Genomic DNA, 27,813 nt, shown 5'->3' on the forward strand with positions numbered 1-27,813 from the left:
TGCCTGCCTCTCTGCCTGCTTGTGATCTCTCTGTGTCAAATAAATAAATAAAGTCTTAAAAAAAAAAAAGACATGTTTTATGACCTAACATATCCTCTATCCTGGAGAATGTTTTACGTGTGCTTGAGATGAAAATGTATTTTGCTGAAGAAAAGGGATCTGCCATGGACCCAATGTCAATGTTTTTGTCCTCCCCCCCCAATTCAGATGTTGACATCTAACCCCCCAATGTAATGATAGTAGAAGGTAGAGCCTTTGGGAACCCTCAGAATTGAATTAATGCCCTTATAAAACAGACTTCAGAGACCTCCATTAACTCTTTCACCACATGAGGACACACCAAAATGATGGCCATCTATGAACCAGGACGCAGGCTCTCACCAAACATGGAATCTGTCAACAACTTGATCTTGGACTTTCAACCTCCAGAACAGTGAGAAATATATTTGTTTGCAAGCCACCCAGTTTATGGTATTCTGTTATAGCAGCCTCAACGGACTAAGACAGGACAAAACAGGATATTATCACGTTTTCTTTATTTGCATCAGTGCAGTTAATATTGTTGATGGGTCTTTACTGGGGACTATGGCGCCATATGGCTTGACCATCCCCAACCTTCCTCCTAAGCCCCAGATCTGACATCCCTGCAGCCTCTTGGATGACCTCCTCCAGAAGTCTCTCATACCTGAACTGCCATACATGACCATGACCATACATGCCCAAAGGCCTCAGTCTGTCCCCAAAACCTTCTCCTTCTCCCTGGTGTTCATCTCAAGGACAACCTCTTCATCCCTCAGTCTGCATGCAGACCCCTGGACCTTTTTGTTGGAGCAGGGGTTTTGTTTTGTTTCTGCCTTTCAGTCTTTTCCTTTCTTGACAGCACATTTTCCTTACAAGAACTGTCTTTCCTCACACATAATCAAGAGATTAGGGTAAAACTGTCCTCAGCTCCAGGGGTAGGCTCAATTGGCTTTAACTTCTGGCAGTGTGAGTAGTAAAATGGTGAGCTCAGGACCCATCCCCATCTAATGAGAGTGACTGATAGGCCTTGCTTGGGAATGTTGGACTCCAGCCCCTTCTCTTTCTGAACAATAACATATGTGGACCTTGGACTGTAAAGGGGGCTGGCCTGAGATTAGAGACTACACTAAGAGGAGGGAAGGTCAGAAAAAGCTACAGGGAGATGGAGCCAGAACCCTACAGACATTGACGACTTCTGGATCAAACCATACCTGGAGCCTATATTTAATATTACCATTTCTGAGGTAGGCCATTTAAGTGAAATTTTTGCTACTTGCAACTAAAACAAAAATCCTAACCTCTCCAGGGTCCCCTCCTTAAGCTAGACACTAGATAGGTATTGAAATTCAAAATATTTAATGATTGGTACTAAACCTGGGCACCGAACAATCAGAATGTACTCCAGGCCACAGCTATGGGTCTGGGTCATGGAAGACTTTGCTGGACTGTGAGGAGGTTGGGGGCAGCCTGGGGAGGGGTGGGGTTGGCAGGCACACAGAGAAGATGCTATTTACCAGACGGCACAGAAGGATTTTTATTTTAATGACCTATAGGACTGTGTGGTACAAACTAACTGAACATGAGCCCTTACAAGGGCCCACAGCTGGTTCTGATACGAGGATTTAGGTCTGAAGGAGAAGTGAAAATCGAAGCAAAACAAAACCAAAAAAGCCTGGGATGGGTGATAATTGGATTTCCAAGATGGCCCAGGAAGTGAGGGGAGTGCACAGGTCGGGGTTGAGGCAGGCAAAGGGCTCAGGTAATAGACTGCTTCTCCGAGGGTTCCTCAGGGATCTACTGGTTCCCCTCCACCACTTTGGAGCTGACACTGGAGCTGATGCTGGAGCTGGCCCTGGATTTGGTCCCAGATGTCCCGCTGAAGATTCTAGAAGAGGACTTGTAGCTGTAGTAGGACTCTGATGTGATGATGTTGTTGATCTTCCAGCGGAGGATGTTGCAGGTCTTGACCATCGGGGTCAGCAGGAGGCAAAAGATGATGTAAAGGCTCACCAGGCCAATAAACACAATGAATGACACCTGCAGACACCACATGACAGACATGGGGTGGGGGCAGCCTGAGCCCCATTCTCCTAACAGGGCAGCTCCTGGGCAGCCACTCACCATGAGGATGAAGAGGGCCCGCTCAGCACTGAGTGGGAGGCCATGGATATGCAACAGGAAGATGAGCTGGTGGTCACAGTATGTGCTCTTGTCCACACCTCTTGGGGGGGGGTGGGTTTCAGCATTGGGGGAGGGGTTGGGCACCCCACAGGAAGCCCCATCTCTACCTTGGCCACATGCTTGGCTCACCTGTTGCTCACCAACACCTTAAAGAAGAACTCGGGGGCAAAGATGCTGTGGGGAATGGTGTCATGGCAGGGGGAGTTCTCCAGACACAGCCACCTGGGGACGCAAGTTCAGGTAACATGCTACAGATCCTGCCTAGCACATGCCAACCTCTGATCCCTCCTTCCAGCCCACCAACTCTAGGTAAGCACCAACGAGATGTAATCTTACCCCTTCCCCTGATTCTCTCCTTCATTCATTCATCCAGTAAGGCTGACTCCATGTCTACCATGTGATGGGCTGTTCACTCATTCATGACCTCCCGCCTTAACATCGCCATCTGCCAATTCCTCCATTACAATGCAATCCTCTAGATTACAGAGTGTGTATCTATCATGTCCCAACTCATCATTTATTCCTTGCTGCCTTCATTCCTTCATCCCACAAATATACCTTGAGTACCTGCTAGGCACAAAGTCATATCTCCATTCGTTTATGCTTTCCTTTATTCACTTATTCAGTAAGTTAGGTTGACTACTGACTTGGTGCAAGTTGGTTGCTCCATCCATTCATTCACTTCCTTCATTTGCTCATGGTATCATTTTCTTACTTTCACTGAATCAAAAATAGTTAATGAGCCTCTGTATTTTAATTTGTTCCTCCATTGTTTTATTCATTCATCATGACCTCCATTCAAATGTCAATAAATGCCTACCATGAATGAATGAATTCCTTCATTGTCTCATTCAACAAATACTATGTTTAGTCTATCAGGACCTGGACCTATAAGGGAGATAGACCCCACAAGAGAGAGGGACAGCCCAGAGGGGCAGGTTGGGATGGGGGAAGTACAAGCAGAGAGGTGAGGGTTAGAAGGGGCAAAGCACAGGAGGACATGGGAACCAATGTCCCAGTTAGAATGGCAGAAAAGTCTCCCTGGATGAAGGGACCTAAGCCTGAAGAAAGAGGAAGAGGGACCAGCCCTGCAGACAAAGAGTCACCCCATTTGAAGGACACGAAGGCAGTCAGTCTGGCTTGAAAATCAAGAGGTCTCCCAGAGAGAGAAGGGACAACAGCTCAGACAGACCATGAGGACAGGTGGGGGATAAAGGGACCAGCCATCAGGCCATGCACTCACTCGATGCCCAAACTCTGGTGGGTCATGATGTTGAAGGCCGAGTCGTTTGTGGTCGTTGTGTTCTTGGTGGTCCAAATGAGGCTGTTAGTTCTGTACAGGACCATGTAACCTCAGTGGGGTGCGGGACAGGGGCGGGGGGTGGAGGGTGGTCCTACTGCTGCAGGTGTAGAGAGAGGCCAGCAGTATGAGCAGAGGAGGGAAGGGGCAGGAGGAGACTTAGGAGGGCGGGGCAAGCATTTGTGCCCTCCTAGGAGCCTTGAGATGCCAGGTGAGTGGTGCCTGCAGCCAAGGTGAGGGCTGTGGCTGGGAAGCAAGAGAAACCTTTCGAGAAAAGAGGGCAGATGTGGGCGGGATCCCACAAACATTACTTGTCCAAGGGGCTGTTGAAGCGGTAAATCTCTTCCTCGCTGTATTCAATGAGAGTGTCCATCGTGGGCCCACCGCCTACCACCTTGAACACGTAGCTGCCAGGTGCAGAGGTGCACGTGGACTGGCTTCAGAGTCCAGAGTTCGGCATCACCTCTACCACCCACTCCCATCCTCCCCTGCCAACTCCCATCGGTCCCTGGCTTGGCCACGTCTTTACCTGCCCTGAAAACTGCCCGACTCTCCTGTCACCAAGTCTTGGATCAAGAAGAAAGGGTAGAAGGCTGTGGGGTTGAAGGGAGGCCAGGAGGAGAATAAGCTTGGCCCCAGAAGTGGAGGGTGGAGAGGAGAGGAAGGAGAGATGAGAAGACCAAGGGGGAGGGGCAGAGGATAAGTGAGGAAGTGAGTGGGCAGTGAGGGAAGGCAGGGGCAGTGGTGGGGGCAGAGGACCGCGAACGAATGGGGTGAGGGGCTGGACACGCACTATCACGGAAGAGGAAGCAGGGCATCTCAGGGTCAACATGCACGCAGTCAAAGTAGTGTTTGTTCTGTAGACGGTTGTACTCCACCGTGTAGGTGATGTCGAAGGCCAGGCGCTTGCCTGGGGGACAGCCGATGAGCAATGGAATCATCAAGTTGCCCTAAGTGGGAGGAGAAAAGCCTTGCACTGGGGGGCGGGGCGGGGCAGACACGCCTCCTCCCACACACCCCACCACTTCCGGCCAGACTCACCGGCCAGCTGCTGTATAATTATTAGCATTGAAACAATACTCTAAAACTGCAAAATATTTATGTCGTTCTTACTGCGTGCAAGGCACTGGGTGATGTTCTAAGTGCTTCAAACTCAAATTTAACCCTCAAAAAAAAAACAGGTCTTGTATGGTAGACTATTCACATCTCCATGGCAGATGGCAAGAGTAAAGCACAGGGAGGTCAAGCCATCTGTTAATTATCTATTTTTTAAATATTTTACTTATTTATTTGACAGAGATCACAAATGGGCAGAGAGGCAGGCAGAGAGAAAGAGGGGGAAGCAGGCTCCCAGGGGAGCAAAGAGCCGGATGCGGGCTCCATCCCAGGACCCCGGAATTATGACCTAAGCTGAAAGCAGAGGCTTTAACCCACTGAGCCACCCAGGTACCCGCCTCATCTGTTAATTATCTAAAGCCACACCTGAAGTGGATAGAGCTGGAATTGGAGCTGAGAGGTTGGCCTCCGGGAAAAGACACAACATCACTAACACCTATTGGTATCGGACTGCACAGGGCTCAGGTTGGGCCTGAATTCTCAAATAATAGATTGGGGAGGAGCCTGGGTTATAGAAGGGAAGTGAAGCTGGGATGGGGGTCAGAGGTAAGGGAATTCCCATGACTCGGTCTTCAAAATGAACAGCCTCTTGCCCACTTCAGGGGTAGGGTCCAAAGGTTTCATTTGTCAAAGGGACACAGACATCCAGAGACTGTGGCACAACCAGTGGTGAATGTGGACAGGCGTTGGTGGCTATAGATTAAGCACTCCCTGTGCTAGGCCTGACACCTGTCAGCCACTCACTCACTGGGAGGTCCAAAGGGCATCTCAGATTGTCTATCCACAACTCATCTTGGTTCATGGCACCCTCATCCCTCCATGTCTAGGCTAAAAGCCTCATCCTGGAAACCTCTCTTGCTCTCTCTCTCTCTCTCACCCATAGCCAGTCCATCTTGACATCCTGTTGTCTCTAAAACAACTTCAAAACAGAGCCATTCTCTCCCTAACCTCCTCAACTTTTTTGTGCCCCCCCACCCCGCCCCTTGTCTTGTGTCCTCCCTGGTCTCCCTGTTCCCGCCCCTCCCCCCAGTCTGTCTCCTGCATACAGCCTGAGAGAGCCTGAGTCCCTCCTCAGCTCCTGGGGCAGCGTGGCCCACTAGGCTTCATGTGATCTGCCCCCTTACTTCATCTCATCTCTCTCCACTTTCCTCTGGGCGTGTGCATGTGGGCGCACACACTCACACACAGACACACACGAAGACAAGTTTCCCTTCCATTCCCATTCCCCGAATGTCCTGCCTCTCCTCCATCTCAGGGCAGCAATCTACCATAAGGACTTTCTTACTTATTTTCCCAGTTTCTTCATGCAAATGAAATCCAACATGAATAGAGGTTCTCAGTCTCCTTCCTGCTAATGTTTTATACATACTTTGTTTTAAAGATTTTATTTATTTATTTGACAGAGAGAGAGATCACAAGTAGGCCGAGAGGCTGACAGAGCAGGGAGCAAACAGGCTCCCTGCGGAGCAGAGAGCCCGATGCGGAGCTCCATCCCAGGACCCTGGGACCATGACCTGAACTGAAGGCAGAGGCTTTAACCCACTGAGCCACCCAGGTGCCCCTATACATACTCTTCTGTATCCAGTTTTCTTCTCTTTAGAATAAAATATGCTTTGGTGGTGTCTGAACAGTGCATTCAGTTAAGCACCTGACTCTCAGTGTCAGCTCAGATCTCATCTCGGGGGCATGGGATTAAGTCCTGCATCAGGTTCCATGCTCAGTGTGGAGTCTGCTTGAGTTTCTCTCTCTGCCTCCCTGCCCCCTACTCATGCGCTCGCTCGCTCTCTCTCTTAAATAAATAAATCTTAAAAACAAAATAAAATACACTTTGGGGACTATTCCACATCTGTATGTGGAGATCTTTTTTCCCCTTTTTCACAACTGCATAGTCTTCCGTTACGTGGATGGACTGAAATGTGTTTAACCAATCCCTTATTACCCAGATTGAGGTTGTTCCCAACCTTTTGCTGTAACAGAGTGTTGCAGATTAGACTCTTTGGATAAAAAATAAGGGTATTAACTTTGACCTTCTGGGGCTATCATAAAGAGGAAAATACTGCCTATCACCAAGGCCAGCAGGAAATACTTATTGGATGCTGAGTCAGACACTCCTTCCGGCTCTCCTCCTCCCCACAAGGCTTTGGGGACTATTACAACCCCCGCCCCCTTTTTTTTTTCTTTTACTGTCCTGGGTCATACCAAGCCAGGAGGGAGGACACTGCAAATGGGTGGCCAAGGAAGGGGGTGAGAACAAGGCACCTCGGTCAGGTCCCTCCTTTACCACTTATTAGCTCCTTGGGTTACTCTGAGCAAATGTCTGCACCTCTCTGAGCTTCAGAGTCTGCCTCTGTGCAAAAGGGGTATTGCATGGGTAAGCAAGCAAAGAATGAAGGACCCACTGGAGTGAACAAAGCACTTGTGAGGGCAAATGAAGAGCAACATGTGAAAGAAGGGCCCAGCTGGCCCATGTGACTTCCTTTGGGCCGGCTGGGAACAAAAAGGCCTGTGTCGCAGATGCTTTACTCCCATGCAGAAAAATATTAGAAGGAACATACAAGCCTGAGTGCAATGTATGCAACCACAAAGGCAGCCCTTTCTGCAAACATGAATGGATGAAAGGAGTGAGTGGGTGGGTCGGTGGGTGAATGAGCGAAAAGGAATTAGGAAGGCACTAGTGAGATTTCCAGGGGGAGCACTTAGAACCAGCTCCGATGAGGCTCAATCCAATCCCCTCCCTCCCACCACCGGTCCCGATACCCTGAGGTCCAATACTTGCATGTGGAGTCCCCGATGTGTGTTCTGGAAGCAGTGCCCAACCGCGCCCACCACCTGTGGGTCGAAGCAGGTGATGGTGGTGGGCCCCGTAGGTTCAGTCTTTCCCCTCCTCCCGCATCCCCTCCCCTCCAGGCTTGGACTGAACCTTGACCAACACGGACGTCTTCATGAGGTGATGTCCACTAAGGCCCTGATCAAAGCAAGACCTTTTATCACGGAGCGTAACCTGGGGTTGGAGGCAGAAATGAAGGCGTCAACAGACCTGCCTGAGGACCCCGGGAACAGTTCTAACGGTGTCCTGCCCCGGGAGCTCCGCCCCCACCTCGACACCCCCTCTCCACTTTATCTCACCCAGAAAAGCACCGAGTTGCGATTAATGAGGACCTTCTGTTTTACCACCACCTCGATGCAGTCCGCATCGGCCAGCACCACGCCCAGACCCACTTTGCTGCGCAGCTCTAAGGTGGTGAGCACTAAAAGCACAGGGAGGGGTTAGGGCCGCGCCCCCAGACCCCGCCCCCTAGCGTCGCAGACAATTCCCAGGCCGCAGCCCCCGCCCCGCCCCGGGGACTCAGCTCCAGCGTCGCCCACAGACCGCGCTCCGGCTGGAACTCTAACAAGTGTCCGCGGACGGTCACGAAGATGGAGAAGCCGTAGCTGGTGCCCTTGTCCAGGTAGATGCGCTCGGGCAGCTCGTGCTCGGCCTTGAGGTCGTAGATCTTCTCGTAGCTGGCCATGTCAATGTACACGTTACTCGCGCTCTGCAAGTTGCTAGCCAGATAGAAGTAGTAATCCTGGCGGATGGGACGCGGGGCAGTCAGAGCCGAAGCGGGGAACGGGAGGAGTGTCCTGACGCTGCCGCTCCCCCGGCCCCCACCCCTCTCCACGCACCTGGTCCACTTTCTTGTTCTTCCACCAGCGCCAGGTGGAGTCGTGCACCGGGTCCGCGTAAGGCTGCGGGGATTGCCGGCACCGTGAGCTGGGGGCGGGGGTGGGGTCGGAGGGGGTGCAGAGGCGGCCCCAGGCAGGTGGCGTGCCCAGCTCCTGACCCAAAGCCAAAGCTACCAGACCCTGGCCCGTCCCCGAGCCCTACTTCCAGCTCAACAGCCACCCTCCCAAAGCCATCTCTCCAAAGCCCTGCTCGTCCGCTCCCCCGACCCCCTCTTTAGCTTCACACTCTCCCAGACGGCTCCGCTCAGTTCCACCCTCTACGGGGGTTCTCGAGGTACTTGGGTCTTGCTTTCTAGGACTCCTCAGTCCCAGATCAGACCCGGCCCCCGCCAGGCGCCCACCTTGTGGTACTTGGAGTGCAGAAAAAGCAGGTAGTAGACGAGGCCCTGGTAGACGGCGAGCGAGTTCTGGTCGTGGAAGCCCGAGGGCTCCAGCACGCGGGGCGGGTGTGCACGGTAGCGCTCCTGGCGAGTATAGATCTGCGGGTTGGGCAGGTCGCGCAAGCGCATTACGGTGAAGGGGCAGAAGTCGGTGAAGGACAGCGTCAGGTGGTTCCTGGGCCGGCGAAGTTGGGCGGGGGACACGGAGGCTGACTCTTCCGCGCCAGGCGCACCACGGACCTACCCCCACCCACCAGGTCTTCCTCCCACCTCTGCGCTCCCACTCTCCAAATCTAGTGCAGCCCTGACCTTCCTCCTCAGCCTCAGCCCCTGGTGCCCCTGGACGATTTCTCCTGAACGTCCCTGGGTCCCTCAGACCGGAGTTCTGGACCTCCTCCAAGACACCCACCTCCCAAACCAACTTCTTACGCCTTCTCCCACCTCCCCTTTCTCCCTGCTCCCTCTCCCAGCTGCCCCCCCCCCCGCCCTCCGCAAGGCGATTTCGCAGGTGACCAGAAGGATCATTATTGAATGCGGTAACATCTGGCCATGGAATCTCTTCTCTTAGTCCCATCGTGGCTCCCCAGCACCCTCAGGATGAAGTCCAAGTTCCTCCCTACGATCACCAGGCTCCCCTTGTCCACCCTGCCTCCAGCACAGCACTCTGTCTGCACTGTACCTTTCTCTCAGTCTTGAACACCCAATCTCCTTTCCTTCTCAAGGCCTTTGCACATGTGGCTCCCCCTGGCCAGAACCGTTTATCTTTTCACGTGGCTAATCCCACCTCCCCCTTCAGCCCACAGAGTCTCCTGCACCTCTTCCTCTTTGAAGCTCTCCCTGATTGCACCCACCTTCCGGTCTCCATCTGGCCCCTCCTCTGAGCTTCTAGGGGCCCTAAGCTGCCCCACCACAGCCCTAAGGTTGTCCTTGGGGATGACTCGCTCTCCCTCCAGGAAGAGGTGGTTCATGTGGGCAGCACCTAGGCCCCCTGACTACCACTGCTGCCCGGGATCTCACCCCCGTTGCTCCAAGAGGTAGTGACTGCCCGGCTGCTGATACATCAGGAGCTGCTCCACAGGCACAAGCCTCTTGACAAGCCGGCCCTGCCCACCATTCATGAGATATACCAGCTGCAGGGGAGGCAGGCCCAGGTAAGGTGCGCTCAGGCAGCCTCCCTGTGACCCTCCCAACCCTACCCCGCCCCCCACAGGCACCTGGTACAGTTGGTGGTCTTCGTAGAAGAGGGTGACCATGGTCTCAATGTGGGTGTAGAAAGAGGACTGTTGCATCACCTGTAGGCTGACATGCACCTCCCAGGCTTTGGATGGGAATAGCCTGTACATCCGGTAGCTGCCCTCCAGGAGGTACCAGATCTGGGTGTGCGACAGCCAAATGTGTGTGTGTGTGTGTGTATGTGTGAGGGCCATGGGGACCTCTGACCCACCTCTCCCTTTACCCAGTGTGATGGCCCCATTCCTTCAGGTGAGGTTGAGGCTGGAGCGCTCACTCCCAACCAGTGCCAGGTGAGCTCACACACCTTCTCTCTATGACGCCATTTCTCCTCCCCAGAACCCGACCACCTCTACTTCCAGCCCCAGCTCGCCACGATAAATGTTTTCCGTGTTCCAGTTGGCTTGAGTGGTTATTACTTGAAACTAAAGCATCCCTAATAGGTACACCCCTCCAGGGTTCCCAGGGCGAGCCCTGTCTTCTCCTCACTCTTTGCACTCTCCGGGGTTCTCACCCTTCCCTTGGCCTCAGTTTCCCATCTCTGCAATGATGCCCACCCCACCACACATTTGACTCTAGAATTTAGCCCCTTCTGAGGCTCAGCCTGGAGGATTTCATGCAACCCCTCCTCCATGTGGGCTCCTCTATGATGCCCTCCCTGACACCACACTTACACACACACACACACACACACTGAACTAGAAATTCAGCAGCACCCCATTTCTGAAGTTCCATAGGTACTGTCTTCCTCCCTGCAGCCCCAGCTACTCTGAACTGTTTTAGGACTGGGACCCTGTGAGAACAAGGTCCAGGGCTGACTCAGTCACCACTGAACCCCCAGCACTGGGGTCAAGTATACAGTAAGTGCTCAGTGTTATGAAGTGAACCACATGCTCTGGAAATCGGGTCATGACTGAGTCTTTCACTCTGGTGAAAAACTGGTGGGGGGGGGCGGGGAATGACTTTCTCTTTGAGTTGCAGGGTTCTCAGCTATAAATGAAGCTTCTGCTGCCCTTCTCTGGGATCCCTGAGGGCGTTTCCTTCTCTGAACCCCTTTACCCTGACAGGGGGAGAAGGGGAGACCCCTGGGGTTTGGGGAGAAGAGCAGGGCAGCCCACCTCCTCCGTCTCTGTGACAATAGCTGTTTCTCCATGGAACGAGTTGACCAGGTACTTAATGGACTGATCCTTGGGGAAATCCGCCAGGTAGATGAAGTTTTCATTGTTGTAGCTGCAAGGGCAGAGATGGGAGCGAGGGACACCCAGGGGAGGTTCCTGCAGGGTATCTGCTTCCCCCAGCTCCGGGCCTAACGGAACCCAAGACCCATTTACTCAGCTCTCTGCTAGCCTGGTAAGAACATACCAGGAAGCCTGGGTGACCAGTCCCCTCCAGACAGGAGCATGTGGCCAATGCAGCACTTTGCCAATAGTCCACGAAGCAGTCCCAGGGGCCCCTAAGTTCCTGCGGGGTGCAGAGTGTCCTGACCTCTCCCCTGACAATGCCCTTTGCATAGGTTGGGTCCTTACACTGGGTTTCATTTAAGAAAGGCCTCCCAGAGACTCCTGGGTGGCTCAGTCGTTAAGCGTCTGCCTTAAGCTTGGATCATGATCCCAGGGTCCTGGGATAGAGCCCCGAATCGGGCTCCCTGCTCAGTAGGAAGCCTGCTTCTCCCTCTCCCACTCCCCCTGCTTGTGTTCCTTCTCTCACTGTGTCTCTGTCAAATAAATAAATATCTCTTAAAAAAAATTACTTAAAAAGAAAAGTTCTCCCAGAGCTTTAAAATCTCAGCTTCCCCATCCCACCCCTGATCACTGTGGCCCGTGTTTTCCCATCACAATTCTCATAACTTCTGGAAATGTGCAAGCTCTGCAAATCTGATGACTTCAGAAAGGGTCCCCACCCTGATGGGCCCAGGAGAGGTAGCATAGGCCCCGCACCATACCTCTGCAGCAGGAAGTTGCCCCAGATGAACAGCAGGTTGTTATACGGGTTGTAGAACATGCCCTTGGGTACCATCGTGAAGTTGGTGTAAGACTCTGTTCCTAGGATCATCAGAAACTCCAGGCCTCGAGCTGGCCAGGATAGAGGCAGAGTGGACACAGCAGTGAGGGAATGGTCCTCTGGACCCCTCCCGGCCCTCATCCACCTCTGAGGCCCCCTCTGTCTTCCCTTCCTACCATCAGGGATGAATTCCGGGATGGTGTAGAGGATCACCAGGTTATCACTGACTATAGCCGGAGAGAACACAGTAAAATCTTCTGAGGCTCTGAGCTTTCAGAATCTGAAACTGGGCAAGTCACCACCTTCCCAAGCCCTCCAAAAAAACTTTCCCTCCAATGGCTTCTCATTTGGGCCTGTTGGCCCTTAGGGTTTCTTTATGTGAATATGTTAAGGCACAAGATTTGCCTCCTCTGACTTCTTGGCTGGGGAGTATAGTCCACAGCCTATACAACTGTACAGGGCAGCCCTATTCTCTTCAGGTAAAATAAAATACAATACAATATCCTTATTGTGAGCCACAAGGCCCTTCCATTTGGCTTCTGCTCACCTCTCCCATCTCCCTCCCTCCCCATTCCCCCTCTGTTCCAGGCATATTTTTTCTTGTTTCTCCACCCCACCAAGCCCATTCTCCACCACTACCTCTTACCCAGGAGTGATGTGAACAATATTTCCCTCCCCCTGTCTGCTTAGTACAGATCCCGCCAGATAGGCACAAAGTTCATAATCTAGGCTCCTGCCTCTTCCCACTCAGCAACCGCCCCCCCAGCATCCCAATTACCCAAGTCGTAGCTGACCACCTGGAAATAACTCCTGGTGGTGGGGTCTTGGATCTCCACCAGCATCAGGAGAATGTAGTCACCAGCAATGAATACGGCCCAGGTTATGGAGCAGTTGAAAACTGGACAGGAAGGGTGAGGTCCAGAGCAGCCCTGGACCCGCCCCTCTCCATGGTCTCTTGTAACTGTGACACCTATCCCTGTGACTCTCCACGCCTCCCAAGACACCACTGTTCCTTCCCATGACTGCTCCCAACCTTCCCTGCTCTCCCACACTCTTGATCCCACCCACCAAAGACCCCTCCGGGAGCTAGGTACCTTGTATCCCTTTGCACACAGACCGATGCTTGGGCAGCACCTGGAAGGACACGTGGCCATCTGCGGAGCACAGCAGGTCCACGCTCAGGCCCTTCCCAGTCCATCTGGCATCCCACCAAGCCAGGTCTCCAATCAACCAGGTGTGGTGCCTGTGCCTCCTGCCCCCTGAGTCATGGACTTCAGGGGGCAAGTCTCACCCCCGACTTGATAGTCACTCACACCTGGCCTACCATCATGGGTCCATCTCTGGTCACAGTAATTTGCTCAGGTCTGGGCACTGACCCAGAATGGGCTCATCAGAGTGTACCCTGGGTTCATGCTAGAATTAATGGGAGAGGCTGCTTTCATCCTTTTGGGGTGACTCGAATTGGTGGGAGATGTGAGCCCCCCAACTTCCTGGACCATCTTTAACTCCCAGAGGAGTATCTACCTGCAAATGAAGCCAAACCTCAGGGTTCATAATAATAAACCTTTTTAGAGCATCCAATGTGTCCCTAGCACTGTCCTAAGACCTTTACCTAGCCCAACTTACTTAATCTTTCTATCAAGCCAAAGAGGCAGCTACTAGTATTATCATTAACCCCATTTTGCAAATGAGGAAAATGAGACCAAAAAGAGAGGTTAAGTCACCTGTCCAAAGCCACAGGTGACCTGGGTTGGGTGTGTTCAAGCAATCTCTCTCTGCTATAATCACTATACTATACTACCTTGCCAAGAGATACAGAGTTCTAATGATCTACCCTGTGGGCCCCTGGATCCAGCCATGCCTGAAGTGGGACTCCAGTCTTCTCATTTATCAAATCCATAAATATGCCTAAATGACTTTGAATTAGGCTTCTTCCCTTTGAAACCAAGCAAATCATGAAAGATATAAAACACACTGGAGTCCTACTCCTATAAAATGCATAAACCCATCCCCACTCACAGGGACAACCTCCAGCCTGGGGCCCCTCCTGAAGGCACCTGATGAGGCATGAGAGCCAGCAGTTGGAATTCTCAGAGGCACACAGATATGGAGGGGTCTCTTGGACTGCCAGAGGCCCCTGTCCTTACCTGTGATGGTCCCAAAGTGGACATAACCTTCCCGCTTGCCAGAGGTGAGGGCCATGACGTACTCTGAGCCATTGCTATGGAAATGCACGGGGCACAGGCTCTTGATGCACTCGTTGGCCAGGACACGAACCCAGCTCCCTGTGGGGGCCAGCGTAGAACCTCAGACCTGGGTCTATAGACCTGGGACCTGACCCCCATCCACATTTCCATGGCCTTGATGGCTATTCAGTGTGGGGTCTGAAGGGCCCTGGCATAGGGCCCAGCTGCCTTTGGGAAAATCTCCCTTGCTCATATTCTGTCCATGAGCTAGAGATTGGGCTAACCCCACCTTGTATTCCCCTGGCCAGAGCAGCGGGTTCAACGAGGCATGTGACCAAGCTGGACCAATCAGAGACAGTCCCAAGCTTACAGCTGCTAAAGAATACATGTTCTTCCCTGGGTCCTCGAAAGGATAAAAGCCCGGAGGGGCCGGTCTAAGCTCCAATGAGCTCCTAGATCCAATCGTACCTGAAACCAAATGCTCCTAGGTTTTTCATCTATCTAAGCCCATAACCACCCCTTTCTTTGATTTAAGTCTATTTTTATTTGGTTCCTCCTACTGGCAAATGTCCTAAGTAAGAAATGGACAAAAATGAAGCTGTTGGGAATAAGCCCTAATGAAATGTAGGTTATAATACAAGTTTCTGGGACCCTATAAAATGACATCTCTCATTTATATAGCGGAGGGGGTGGGAAGCCGAGGACCAGGAGGGTTTGGGTATCATTTAAAAGGTAAGCTTGAATCAAAATTTTCTTTTTCCTCCGAGATCAGTCTCCTTCGTGGCTTTTCGTCTCCAACTGCTCACCCCTTTCTGTCTGCCTTTCTCTCTGACTCTCCATGCCTCTGTCCCACCCTCCAAACTTCTCCTTTGCTATGCGTGTCTTCCTCTGTCTTCTGATACTGTGTGAGCGTGTGTGTGTGTGTGTGTGCATGCACACATGCCTTTCTGTCTGTTTCTCTCTCTCTCTCTGTGCTCCCTCCATTCCCTCTCATGCCTCCCTCTCCTGTCTGCTGGTTCATAGGTCCAGAAGAAAGCCTTCCCCCCACATACAGAGGATAGAGGAAGGCCATGCAGGGTAGGTAGTGATGATCAAGGACCTCGGAAAGTCCCTCCAACCCCCCCACCCACCCATGGAAAAGCCAGTGGGTGGGTTCACTGGGATGCCCTCCCTAGGGCTCCTCCAGACAGGACCCCTTCCCCGAGATGCCAGGGCCCCTCACCACTGCCGTGGTTGCTTTCATGGAGGGTGAGGTAAGTGCCTGTAAAATAGTAGACCAGCTGGTTCTGCCGGATGAAGAGAGTGCTTTCGGTAGCAATGGCGTCATAGATGGTAGCCGTAAAAATTGCCTGAGGGCAGTAGAAGGAGCCTACCCAGCAACTGTCAATGTTCAACTGCAGAGAAGCAGAGTCAGTGAGGTGCGGCTTCACCCAGTTTCAGCCCCCACGTCCAGCCTAGCAGGGAGGCACCTGCTCAGGATGGACACAGGCACCCCCAGGGCACCCTCCCCATGCACCGTGAAGTAGGACCTTGTGGCCACACTTCCCCAGCATGGGCCCAGGATGCAGGTGACCCAAGCCAGAGGCAACTAGGCGTGCGCCCTTGAGTTTGGCAGTGTGTAACATACTCAACGGTGCATAGCAATCTCGGTTCCCCCAGACCACAGTCAGATCCCAAAGATCTTGTGCTTGGCCCAGCCACCCTATATTACCTGGGACACAACTGGCTGTCAGGCTGCTACTATGTGAACCCACGGACCAGTTGCTAACACGGGCGATATCACAGACTAACCACAGGAAAGCACCATCAATGGAGGACTCTTGACTAAGAATCTAGATGGAACCAAGCTTCTAGAGCTCAGTACCAGTTTATAGGCAATAACTCTATGGGGTGTTATCCCTGGAACTATGTCCCCCACCTCAATTTATATGTTGAATCCCTAACCCTGCCACTAAGGAGATAATTAAGGTCCACTGAGGTCATAAAGAGGGGCCCCTAATCCCATGGGACTGGTGTCCTTATGAGAGGAGAAAGAGACCCAAGCGATCTCCGTCTCCCCTCCGGTAAGCACACGGTGAGAAGGTGCTTGCAAGCTGAGAAGAGGCTCCCCATGAACCGACCCTCCTGACACCTTGATCTTGGACTTGTCCAGAACTGTGAGACTATACATTTTCATTTCAGACACACAGTCTGTGGTATTTGGTTACAGCAGCCCGAGCTGACTACCACGTAGGGTCCAAGGAACAAGTTAAGCGGTTCCATGAAGAAGCAAGTGGCTCAGCTCTATAGGACAAAAGGCCTGGTTTCCCCGCATGCCTGAGAAAAGGCAGTAGATGAGGCAAAGGACGTGGCACGGGGGGGAGGGGGGGGCCCAGACTTACAGGTGAGAAGAGTATGAAGAGACTTAACCAAACGCAACATGTCGATCCTGATTCAAACCAACTTTAAAAGACATTTTTCAGAAGACGCACAGTGGCCCACAGACCCATGAACAGAGGCTCCACATCACTCTTCATCAGGAAAATGCAAATCAAAACCACAAGGAGATACCACCTTACACCCATCAGAATCCTAATGTCAATAACGCAGGAACCAACAAGTGTTGGGGAGGATGTGGAGGAAAAAGAACGCTCTGGGGCGCCTGGCTGGCTCAGTCAGTAAAGCATGCAACTCTTGACCTTGGGGTTGTGAGTTCGAGCCCCATATTGGGTGTAGAGATTACTTAAAAATTAAAAAAATTAAAAAAATTAAAAGGAACCCTTGTGCACTTGTGGTGGGAATACACACCGGTGCAGCCAGTGTGGAAAACAGTATGGAGGTTCCTCCACAAATTAAAAGTAGAGGGGCGCCTGGGTGGCTCAGTGGGTTAATTAAGCCTCTGCCTTCGGCTCAGGTCATGATCTCAGGGTCCTGGGGTCGAGCCCCGCATTGGGCTCTCTGCTCAGCAAGAAACCTGCTCCCCCCTGTGACTCCCACCTGTCTCTCTGCCTACTTGTGATCTCTGTGAAATAAATAAATAAAATCTCTATTAAAAAAATTAGGGGCACCTGGGTGGCTCAGTGGGTTAAGCTTCTGCCTTCAGCTGAGGTCATGGTCTCAGGGTCCTGGGATCAAGCCCCGCATCAGGTTCTCTGCTCAGCAGGGAGTCTGCTTCCCTTCCTCTCTCTCTGCCTGCCTCTCTGCCTACTTGTGATCTCTGCCTGTCAAATATAAAATAAATTTTAAAAATACATAAAAAATTAAAAGTAGAATTACCATATGATCCAGTCATTTCACTACCTGGTATTTCCCCAAAGAATATGAAAACACTAATTTGAAAAGATATACCACCCCTATGTTTACTGTAGCATTATTCACAATGGCCAAGATATGGAAGCAAGCCAAGTATCCAATGATGAATGGATAAGGAAGATGTGGTTTACACACACAATGGAATTTTACTGAGCCACAAAAAATGAGATCTTGGACAGACCTAGAGGGTGTTATGCTCAGTGAAATAAGTTAGAAAAAGACAAATACCGTATGATTTCACTTATATGTGGAATCTAAAACAAAACAAAACAAACAAAAAAAAGTAAATAAACAAACGAACAAACAAAAAGCAGAATCAAATTCATAAATACAGAGAATGAACGGATGGTTGCCAGAGGCGAGGGGCTGGAGGACGGGCAAAATGGGCGAAAGGGAGTGGGAGATCCAGGCTTCCAGTTAGGGAATGAATGGGCAGAGGGAATGAAAGGTACAGCTCAGGGAACACAGCCCGTGATACTGCAACAGTGTCGTATGGGGCAGACAGAAGCCTTGTGGTGAGCTCAGCACAACATACAAGCTTGCCAAGTCACTATATTGTACCACTGATACCAATGTCACATCGTGGTCAACTACATTCCAATAAAAAATTTTCTTTTAATTTTTTACAAATTTTATAAGATTTCATTTATGTCTTTGAAAGAGAGAAAGAGAGATAACAAGCAGGGAAGAGGGCGAAGCAGGCTCCCCGCCGAGCCAGGAGCAGGATGCAGGGCTAGATCCCAGGATCCTGGGATCATGACTGGAGCCGAAGGCAGAGGCTTAACAACTGAGCCACCCAGGTGCTCCCCGCCACAAAAAATTTAAGACATTTTTAGATAATTGGGGAAAACTGACACTGGCCATGTTAGATGATATGAATGGGTTCTATCTAATTTTGCTGGGTATCATGATGGCCTTGTGGTGGTGTTTTCGTAAAGTGCTCATTCTGTGCCTGACTGATGTTAACTTAAACCCAGCTCATGAGGATTCTATGAGGTGAATATAAAGATTATTTGTATTTTCCTGATGGGACAGATGGGGACTCTGAGGCCCGGGTAGGAGAAATGACTTGGTCCAGGGTCACAGGGCCAGGTGGTGGCTGAACCCGGATCTGAAGCCATGGCGTCTGGCTGCGGTGTTACGTCTTCCCTTCCCGCGATCTGCCTCTCATGGGAGCTGCTGTGTCTTTATAGAGAGTCTTTCCACAGCCCCAGGTACCACCTTATTTTAGAAGCTGAGGCGCAGCCCCCTCCAGGAAGCCCCAAGTTGCCCACCGCTGGCTCTGCCCCGCTCACCTCCACGAGAAAGGAGTCCTTGAAGCTGGTGTCAGTCAGCAGAACAGACTTCTCTTCAGGGATGCCCCCCAGGATGAGCACTGGTGCCTGGTCCACAGTGTACCACAGGGGCCTCGACGGGACATTCATGAAGTACCGGGGTATGAGATTGAAGATCTGGCGGGGGGCAAGTGGGGACGGAAGGGGGGCTGCTCAATACTCCCCTCCCATGGCACCATCTCATTTGGGGTAAAAAACCAAAGTCCTCACCTGACCCACGAGGCCACATTCGATTTGTCCCTGTCACCTCTCTGACGCCACCCACCATCGCTCTCCCCCTGGCTCACCCTCTCCCAGCCACGTGGACCTCCTCCCTGCTTCCCAGACTCACTGGACACCTTCTCACCTCTGAGGCTTTGCCCTGGCTGTTGCCTGTGTATGAAATGCTCTTCCTCTAGTATCCACGTGCTTCCCCCCCTCCTCCTCCCAGACTTTACTCAAATGTCCACCTTCTCCTTATGCCTTTCCTGACCACCCCATTAACTATGCAATCCTTTCCTGTGGCAGGACCCAAGCCCCTTCACCCTGAAATCTCTCCAGAGCTCTTACCCCCCTTCACCTACTCTGGAATTTACTTGATTTCATGTTTATTGTGTGGTATCTATCTCTGCCACTAGAATGTTGGTTCTGTGTCCACGGGCTCCCTGGCGTGTTCCCATGGTGCCACACTGTGTGCTCAGTTAAGTGCCTGCTGAATGCACAGTGCACAGGCATACTTTGTGTAAGTGCTGAGAAACTGGGGGCAAATGGCTCCGCCCCTTAGGGGCCTCTGTTTTCTCCTCCTGAAAATGGGTTTGTGAGAGCGCCTTCCCACACAGGGTCACTGTGAAGACGGAACGTGGCTGCACACCTAGTACAGCGCTTACCCTGGGGCCTGGCGCAAAGGGAGTGCTCCGGGAATGGGGTCTGCCACTTGTCTGGGAAGTAACTGGGGCCCCAGCCCTCTGGTTTTTACCCACATTTTCTACCATGTTTCTCTGCTGTCTGGGCCCCTCACCTCATTTCCCACAGTGAAGTGGAGGGTATTGTCTTGCTGTCTCTGCAGGAAGCCGTTGATGTTCACCTGGAACCTGGCAGCAGGCGCGGACGGGCAGAGCGAGGGTTCCGGTTTCCGGGGCTCCTGCCATAGCTCCCAATCACCTCCCCACCCCAGTCCCTCCTTTTCTCTCCTCCTGGCTTCTTGGGGGATCTGGAGATTAGGAAGTCCTTCCCAGAGTCTGCCCCCCTGCCCCGGACTTGGGAAAAGGCACCTCTTTGTGGGAATGAAAGGCCCCAGGCCGTTGCTGCTGACGTCCACGCGCATGAGCACGCTGCCGTTCTTGATGGGCATGGGCGTGTACCAGCTCATGACACACACCTGCTCTGCGGTGCACTGCTGCTCTGCGGGGGGGCAGTGGACGCTGAGGCTGCTGAGGCCCCCCGAGGACGCCCTCTAGGCCACAGGCCACGGGGATCTCCCTGCACCTCCCCATACCTCCTCCCTCTAGGACCCCTCTCTAGGCCATGGACCCTGCTGAGGCCTCCCTGTAGCCCCTTCCGGGTCATAGGCCCCACTGCCTCCCCCAAACTCCCACAACCCCACCAAGCCACGGGCTCCTCTGAGGATGGCAGCCTCCCCCTCTAGGTCATGGACCCAGCAAGCCCCCCACACCCTGGCCAGGCTGTGGCCCCTCCAGGTGCTCCCCCAGGCCCACCTTCGCTGCGGAAGGGGGCTGCCTCCATCTGGATCTGCAGCTGTTCTATCTTCCAGTGATGGAAATTGACTGGGGACTGGAAGGTCACCAGCACCACAGGCTTCAGCCCCGTCAGGTGGCCCTTGCGGACCTGGGCCTCGGAGGACTGAAGGCAAGATGGCCCCACAGGTGTTTACTTAAGAGAGGCACTGGGTACCCCTGCCTTGAGCCCATCTTTGCAGCCTATCTTCTCAGACTAGGTGGGAGAACAGACTGCACCACAGGAAGGTCAGAGAACATAGTCTAGGCTTGGGGTTGGGTTGGGGACAGGCCAGGCGAGGAGACAGGCAGAAGGGCTAGGGGCCGTGAAGCGAGTCCCAGGAGGCGGTAAGGCCAGAGCCATTGTCTTCAGACAGAATTTGGACAGAGGAAATGCACAGGGAATGGCAGCTATGGGAAAAGCAAACACGGGCAGGTGGGAATGAACCTGGCACCTAGAGCTGCTGGTAGCCTGTTCCTCACTTCTGGATCCCCAGTCCCACTCTTGAAGCTTCTACCCTCCCTGCAGAAATCTGACTGTCTGCCACCTCCACCCCGTCAGAGGATGGCCAGGTTTTGGAGCCCGAGCCTGTGGGTGACGGTGGGATAGGACAATTACACAGAAAGGAACAGGGAAGGAGTGGGAAGAGATAGCCAGGGACAGCCTCCCAGAAATTCCAGGGTCCTGGATGTGGGGGAGAAAGGAAGGCCGGGCTTACAGTGGAGAAGGAGGGAAGGAGAAGGGTGTACCAGGGGTACAGAACAGCATAAGCAAAGGCTTAGAGGCATCTCCACGAGAAGGCTGTACTCAAGTAGCCTTCCTGGGTACGGGATAAGCCGTGGGACCAGGGAGAGAGATTTAATGGGTTCAACAGCGGGGCCTGGGTGACTCAGTCAGTAGAGCCTCTGCCTTCAGCTCAGGTCATGATCCTGGGGTCAGGGTCCTGCTACAGAGCTCCACATCAGGCTCCCTGCTCAGCGGGGAGTCTCCCTCTCCCTCTTTCTCTCCCCACCTTTGACTCACCTGTGAGTGTGTGTGTGTGTGTCTGTGTGTGTCTGTGTGTGTGCGTGTGCGCATGTGCACGCATGTCTCAAATAAATAAATAAAATCTTTAAAAAAAATAATGGGTCCAACCACCTTTGGACAGGCTTTCACCAGCTCAGCCAACTGCATCTGTCCCAGCCTTACTTCTGCGTCTTTCTCTCTTTCTTTCTTTCTTTTTTTTTTTTTTTAAGTAGGCTCCATGCCCAGCATGGAGCCCAACATGGGGCTTGAATTCAAAACCCTGAGATCAAATCCTGAGCCGAGAGCAAGAGTCAGATGCTTAACCGACAGAGCCACCCAGGTGCCCCTAGGGTTTTTCAACCACAGGGCAGCAGGGCCTCTCCCACTGGAGCAACAGTGGCCCTGGTCCTGTCCACCCTCAACTCCTGCCTAGAGCACCGGCCAGCCTCCTCACTGTCTCCCTGTCCCCACCCTGCCCCCACCCCCTGCCCCCCACCCAGCAGGAGGGAGCTTGGGAACACCTGAGTCAGATTAGGCACCCCTTTGCTCAGAACCTCCTCATGCCTCCATCTTACTCAGAACAGGGACCGTGTCCTCACTTTGCCTGGGGTCACCTCCCTGCCTGTCCCCTCCCACTGTGCCCTCCCTCAGGGCTCCTAGGACACAGCACCCCCTGTCCTACCTCAGCACCATCGTGCTCCTCGTGCTAGCCTCTCCCCTGGCCTGGGGTGTTTTCCCCCAGTCTCCTCCGTTGTCCCTTTTCATCACTCAGGTCTCTGCTCAAGCCTCTTCCCCAACCATCCCATAACACCTTCTTTTCTAACATATAACATTTTCTTTTCCCAACCATCCCAACCATCCCATAACACCTTCTTTTCTAACATATAACATTTTCTTTTCTTCTTTGCACTGATTACTCTTCAGAAATTACTTTATGTGTTTACTTGCTGATTGCATCCCTGATGGCCTAAATCCATAAGAAAAACCCAGCCATGCTGTTAATTATTACATCACCCACATTGTGTTAAAAAAAAAAAAAAGGATCTGACTCATTATAGGTGTTGAATGGCCAGATAAAGATATTATTATCACACTTTTATGGATAAGAAGAGAAGGTTCATGGGGAAAAGTCTCTGCCCGGGGTCACACTCTGTAAATTTCTTGCTACCATTCACTGAGCTCTTTCTATGACCAGACACTGTGCTAAGTGCTTTGCACATATTTAATCATTTTGGGAAGTGGGTATGATTACTACTGAATCCTTGTTAAGGATGAGAAACTTTGATAGAGAAGCCTTAAGAAATTTTCCAGAGAGCACACAGTTACTATGTAGCATAGCTGGGATTTAAACCCAGGCAGCCTAGCTTCAGAGCCCAAAGTATCAATTATCATGCCAACTTCCTCCATGTAAATGTCAGTCAATGGCAGATTCAAACCCAGGTTGGCTGCCTCCAGATCTTCAGTTCTAGACCTCAACACTCTACTGTCATCCAAAAGCTCACCTGAGCCAAAGCAATATTGGAAAAGAAAAACAAAGTTTGGGCGCCTGGGTGGCTCAGTGGGTTAAGCCGCTGCCTTCGGCTCAGGTCATGATCTCAGGGTCCTGGGATGGAGTCCCGCATCGGGCTCTCTGCTCGGCAGGGAGCCTGCTTCCCTCTCTCTCTCTCTCTCTGCCTGCCTCTCCATCTACTTGTGATTTCTCTCTGTCAAATAAATAAATAAAATCTTTAAAAAAAAAAAAAAAAACAAAGTTGGAGAACTCAAACTTCCTGATTTGAAAACTTACTGCAAACCCATAGGAATCAAGATTATGTGATACTGTCATATAGGCAGACATATAGAGCAATGGAAGACAATTATACTCAGACGGGCACCTGGGTGGCTCAGTGGGTTAAGCCTCTGCCTTCAGCTCAGGTCATGATCCCAGGGTCATAAATAATGGTGTAAATGGTCAAATAATGGTGTATTTTATGATATGTAAGTTACATCTCAATCTTTTTAAAAGATTTATCTATTTATTTTAGAGAGAAAGAGAGTGAGACAGAGGCGGGAGAGGGGAGGGATAGAGGGAGAGGGAGAGAGAGCCCCAAGCCGATTCCGCCCTGAGAGTGGAGCAGAGGTGGGGCTCATGTTCCAAGCCAAAACCAAGAGTCTGATGATCAACCCACTGCACCACCCAGGCACCCCATCTCAATTTTTAATGGCAAAAAAAAAAAAAAAAAAAAGAAAGAAAGAAAGAAAGAAAAAAGCTTGCCTGAGCACCTACTATGTGACTGGTGAGATACTGGGAATCTTTTCATATGCTTAGGGTCCCCAAGATCTGGTGATGTCACCGCTATTAAAATGTGAGCGACTGGGGAAACTGAGGGCCACACAAAATGAGCTCACTCCTGCTGCACTCACTCACCTCTCCATTGCAGGAGTAGTTGATCTTCAGGTAGTATGGGAAGCTCAGGTATTTCTGCAAGAAAAGGTTGGGCAAATGTCCAGAGCCCAGTGGGGTGCAGATCTATGACCTCTCCCGTTCACCTGACCCCGGTTCCCTCACCTCGCCCTGGTCGGTGGGTGCATCCACCAGCGGGCTGAACACACTGTCCAGTGTCGCCACGGGCTGTTGATGGAAGAAACGGTCGCTCATGCCATTCTTGCCTACCGTCTCGAACTTGTTCAGGACAACCTGCCAGGTGCACTCCTGGATATCCTGGAACGCCCACAGCCTCCACGATGCAAATAGTACCGCCAGTAGTGCCCACAGCGCCCGCAGAATTCGGAGTCTCGGCCACGCAGGGCCAGCAGGATACATCTCGGGGCAGCGTGCAACGTGACTCGAACCTGAAGAGGGGGTCAACACCTGCCAGCCAGACTGCGCCCGGGAGCCACCTTCAGACAGCCTACCAAGTTTCGGCGCGTCGCCCAACCCCTACTCCTGGCCCCAACTCTACTCAGACTTCTGGCCCCACCCTTGCTCTTGCTCTTGCTCTTGCTCTTGCTCTTGCTCCTGGCCCCGCCCCTGCACTTGCTCCTGGCCCCGCCCCCGCTCTTGCTCCTGGCCCCGCCCCTGCACTTGCTCCTGGCCCCGCCCCCGCTCTTGCTTCTGGCCCCCGCCCTGCTCTTGCTCCGGGTTCCGCTCCTGCTCCAGATTTCGCCCTTGACCCAGACGCTGCACCTGCTCCTCTTCTGAACCCCGCCTCTAGTTTTACTCCAGTTCCCTCCTCTACTGTTGCTCCTGGACACGCCCCTGCTCCTAGTTTCGCCCCGCCTCCTCGCCTCACACCTTAACCTTGCCCCATACTTGTTCTTTGCTCCGCCTCTGCTCTGCATCCCGCCCCTACTCTTCACAGGGTCTCCCGTTCTGTTTCTGGCTTTGACTGTGCCCCACCTATTTTCCCCAGACCTGCTATTCTCTCTGGTCGTGCACTTGCACTTGCACCTGCACCTGGCTCCGCCCCCACTTCTTGTCCCGTCCCCCCAATTCTCTTCGAATCTCCCCTTTCTCCTGGCCCGGGCCCTGCCCTGGTACCGGGTCCTGTATCTAGCCTCCCCCTTCTCGGGTTCCGAAGCCCAGACTTTCTCCACGCCCCGCCCCTTTCCCTGTCCCCGCCCCTGTTTCTCGCCTGGAGCAAGCTCCTCGGTCGGTTTCCCTTCCTTGCCCCGCCCCCGTTCCGGGCTCTGTCCTTGTTCTTCGACCCGCCCCTTGTCCATCCCCCTATTCCCCCGGTCTTTGGAGAGCTGTTCTTCTCGAGCCTGCCCCTCACCTCGCCCCCTCGGAGAACCACGCCCATTCTCCTTAGATAACCTCACTTTGCCTCGGGATCTCTCCTCGCCACTGGCTGTCCCCTCGCCCCGCGCCTTCTCCTCGCCCTGCACCTTTTTCTCGTTCCACGCGGGCGCTATCTTGTCGGTCAGCCCCTTCTCAATCCTCACCTTTCCCCCGGACCGCGACACCTTTTGGCCCCACTCTCCCCTTTCACGACCCTTGTCCATACCCCGGGCCCCTACCGGCTCCACGTATCGCCTCCTGTAGCCCCGCCCCTACTCATCTCCTCGCTTCTTCTCTTAGCCTCTCCCTGCCCGTTGCCCCGCTCTTTCACCGCCCCTTCCCTCCTTTGCTCGGTCCTTCCACTCCCCTCCCCTTCTCTTGCCTCTCCCCTTCTCGCCTCCCCCTCCTCCCTCCCCTTCTCTCCGCCCCCCTCCCCCCGCATCCCTTCCTGGGGTGGACCCAGGCACCTCCCTCTTCTCCCCCGCCCCGCGGTACCAGTCGCTTAGTTGAGACGGGTCAACCGTCGCGGCCCGCCCCTCCTGCCCGGTTTCAAAATGGCCGCCCAAGCTTCTGCAACCGATTTCCGCCTTTGCCGGGACCTTCCCGCCTCGTGCTCCTGTCTCCACCGTAACGCGCTTCCCAAGCAGCGCCAGTGACTTGGCAGCGCGGCGAAAGCGACATCAACACCCTGGCGCCACGGGCCTGGAGGGCTAAGGGCGCCGGGGATGAGAGTTTGTGATGGGAAGGTCTTCAGGGAGTTTCTACCGATTGTTCTGGCAGCCCTCACTCGTCCTCTGCCCCGCTTCAAGCTTTTAATTAATTAATTAATTATTTGAGAGAGAGAGTGTGCGAGCAGGAGCAGGAGGAGCAGTAGAGGCGGAGGGAGAAGCAGGCCCTCACTTGAGCAGGGAGGCCGATGCGGGACTCGATCCTAGGACTCAGGGATCATGACCTGAGCCAGAGGCAGTTGCTTAACCTACTGAGCCACGCAGGCATCCCCCCATCAGGCTTTTATATTAAAAAAAAAAAAAAAAATCTTGGGACGCCTGGGTGGCTCAGTTGGTTAACAGCTGCCTTCGGCTCAGGTCATGATCCCAGCGTCCTAGGATAGAGTCCCACATCCGCTCCTTGCTCGGCAGGGAGCCTGCGTCTCCCTCTGCCTCTGCTCGCTCTCTCTCCCTCTCTCTCTCTGATAAATAAATAGAATCTTTAAAAAAAAAATCTTAGTGGGGCACTTGGGTGACTCAGTGGGTTAAGCGTCTGCCTTTGGCTCAGGTCATGATCTCAGAGTTCTGGGATCAAGCCCCACGTTGTGCTCCTTGCTCAGCGGGGAGTCTGCCTTTCCCTCTCCCTCTGACCCTCCCCGCTGCTCATGCTCTTGAGCTCTCACTCAACTGAATTAAAAAAAAAAATCTTTTTAAAAAGTTGTATATATATGTCTTACATTAAAAAATAAATAAATAAAGAGGAAAAAAAAAGCCAGGTGCAGCAAAGAGGATAATAATCATTAGTCAACAATTTATTGAGTACCAGACATTGGTCTAAGAGTTTTACAGATATTAAGTTGCTAAATTCTCAAACAAGTCCATGAGGTAGGTGCTGTTACAAACCCGTTTTACAGATTAGGAAACTCAGCCACCGGGAGGTGAAATCACTTGCCCAAAGTCACAGAGCTTGGGAGTGAGAGAGTTCAGACTTATACCCAGGGACTTTGCCTCTAGAGTCTGTGGTTTTAATCACCTTTCCTTCACTCCTTCACTCGAGCAGAGTGAAGAAAAAATAAATGACACACATAGACACATACATATTGCTGATATTTACCTGAAAAACCTGCAAAATCAGTGAACACAGCCTGAGTGCTAGAGAAAGACTGACTTTCCACTGCACACTCTTTTGTACCTTTCGAGTTTTTAGCCTGAAATTTTACCACCCCCCCCCCATGTCTTGAGTTAAATGGGGCCTGATTTCTTTATCTAGAGGAATCTGGAAAGAGAAGCAGTGAGGAGTCCCTTTGGGTCATTTTCAGCCTTGAACTTCAGCCCTTGTTTGTTTCCACCCTGCCAGCCAGACATCCCCTATGTAGTTCCCGACTTGCACAACTGTACATGATGACCCTGACTGCTTAGTTAATCAATGTCTGCCCATTCTCTTCCTCCTGCCTTTCTAACAGAAGTCCAATCACCAGCTTCCAGACCAAAATCTCAGGCTCAGCCTCAATTCCAGGTGGCAGGGGGGAATCCTGAGGAATCCAAGTTAATTGTGGTGGCTCCATCACAATGGCCAAGGATTAGTTCAGGATGGGCATGTAAGCCAATTTTGGACAATGAGAGGAGGAAGTCACTGCAGGGAGGCTTTAGCGGAAAGGTTTCCTTGTTTCCAAAGAGACAATATGGCAAAAGATGCTCCTCTCTTCTTGCACTAAAAATGATCACATCTGGTTGTGATGTCTGGACCTTTGGCAGTCACTCTAGGGCCATGAGGAGAGCCCATGTGGAGCCAAGCCTTCAGCTGAAGGTGGCAGAAAAAAGAGATTGGTAGCCTCAGGCCACAAGATCCTCCTGGAGCTATG

The 27,813-nt window shown here is 52.4% G+C and overlaps 2 protein-coding genes across 17 annotated transcripts; both read right to left on the reverse strand.

The window, feature by feature from the left end:
- Window positions 1-1,360: 1,360 nt before the first annotated feature.
- CATSPERG (cation channel sperm associated auxiliary subunit gamma) lies at window positions 1,361-26,050 on the reverse strand. 16 transcript variants are annotated; one of them, XM_032323361.1, is made up of 28 exons: window positions 25,740-26,050; window positions 24,033-24,316; window positions 23,892-23,945; window positions 20,461-20,605; window positions 20,017-20,146; window positions 19,764-19,836; window positions 18,728-18,883; window positions 15,364-15,535; window positions 14,103-14,240; window positions 13,050-13,109; window positions 12,734-12,853; window positions 11,897-12,182; window positions 11,073-11,184; window positions 9,939-10,097; window positions 9,742-9,854; window positions 8,686-8,899; window positions 8,285-8,347; window positions 7,989-8,187; window positions 7,745-7,866; window positions 7,539-7,619; window positions 7,391-7,447; window positions 4,296-4,452; window positions 4,032-4,095; window positions 3,814-3,909; window positions 3,446-3,535; window positions 2,332-2,424; window positions 2,143-2,242; window positions 1,361-2,058 (listed from the first exon to the last, which is right to left on the reverse strand). In XM_032323361.1, the coding sequence occupies exons 2-28, from the start codon at window positions 24,285-24,287 to the stop codon at window positions 1,816-1,818; spliced, it is 3,552 nt and encodes a 1,183-aa protein (XP_032179252.1). In that variant the 5' UTR covers window positions 24,288-24,316; window positions 25,740-26,050; the 3' UTR covers window positions 1,361-1,815. The 16 variants fall into 16 exon arrangements, 15 of the variants coding, with proteins under 15 accessions (XP_032179252.1, XP_032179253.1, XP_032179254.1 ...); XM_032323362.1 differs by lacking the exon at window positions 25,740-26,050 and adding an exon at window positions 25,409-25,493; XM_032323363.1 differs by lacking the exon at window positions 25,740-26,050 and having other exon boundaries at window positions 11,897-12,026; window positions 12,132-12,182; window positions 24,033-24,491.
- On the reverse strand, window positions 24,320-25,486 carry LOC116578829 (serine/arginine-rich splicing factor 4-like). Its single transcript, XM_032323393.1, has 2 exons — window positions 24,528-25,486; window positions 24,320-24,485 (listed from the first exon to the last, which is right to left on the reverse strand). Exons 1-2 carry the CDS (start codon window positions 25,466-25,468, stop codon window positions 24,329-24,331), a joined length of 1,098 nt encoding a protein of 365 aa, XP_032179284.1. The 5' UTR covers window positions 25,469-25,486; the 3' UTR covers window positions 24,320-24,328.
- Window positions 26,051-27,813: the final 1,763 nt, after the last annotated feature.

This window comes from Mustela erminea, chromosome 19, assembly GCF_009829155.1.
Source record: "Mustela erminea isolate mMusErm1 chromosome 19, mMusErm1.Pri, whole genome shotgun sequence".
NCBI lineage: Eukaryota > Metazoa > Chordata > Mammalia > Carnivora > Mustelidae > Mustela > Mustela erminea.

Excerpts from the sequence above, each read along its gene's own strand:
- CATSPERG (XM_032323361.1), bottom strand. The coding sequence starts at position 24,287 with ATGTATCCTGCTGGCCCTGCGTGGCCGAGACTCCGAATTCTGCGGGCG. Across the intron at positions 11,185-11,896 it reads GGCAACTTCCTGCTGCAGAG|CTACAACAATGAAAACTTCA; the intron begins GTATGGTGCGGG and ends CTGCCCTTGCAG. Across the intron at positions 2,243-2,331 it reads AAGGTGTTGGTGAGCAACAG|AGGTGTGGACAAGAGCACAT; the intron begins GTGAGCCAAGCA and ends CCCCCCCCCAAG.
- LOC116578829 (XM_032323393.1), bottom strand. The coding sequence starts at position 25,468 with ATGGACAAGGGTCGTGAAAGGGGAGAGTGGGGCCAAAAGGTGTCGCGG. Across the intron at positions 24,486-24,527 it reads TGCAGGGGCGGGGCCAGGAG|CAGGAGCAAGAGCAAGAGCA; the intron begins CAAGAGCGGGGG and ends CAGGGGCGGGGC.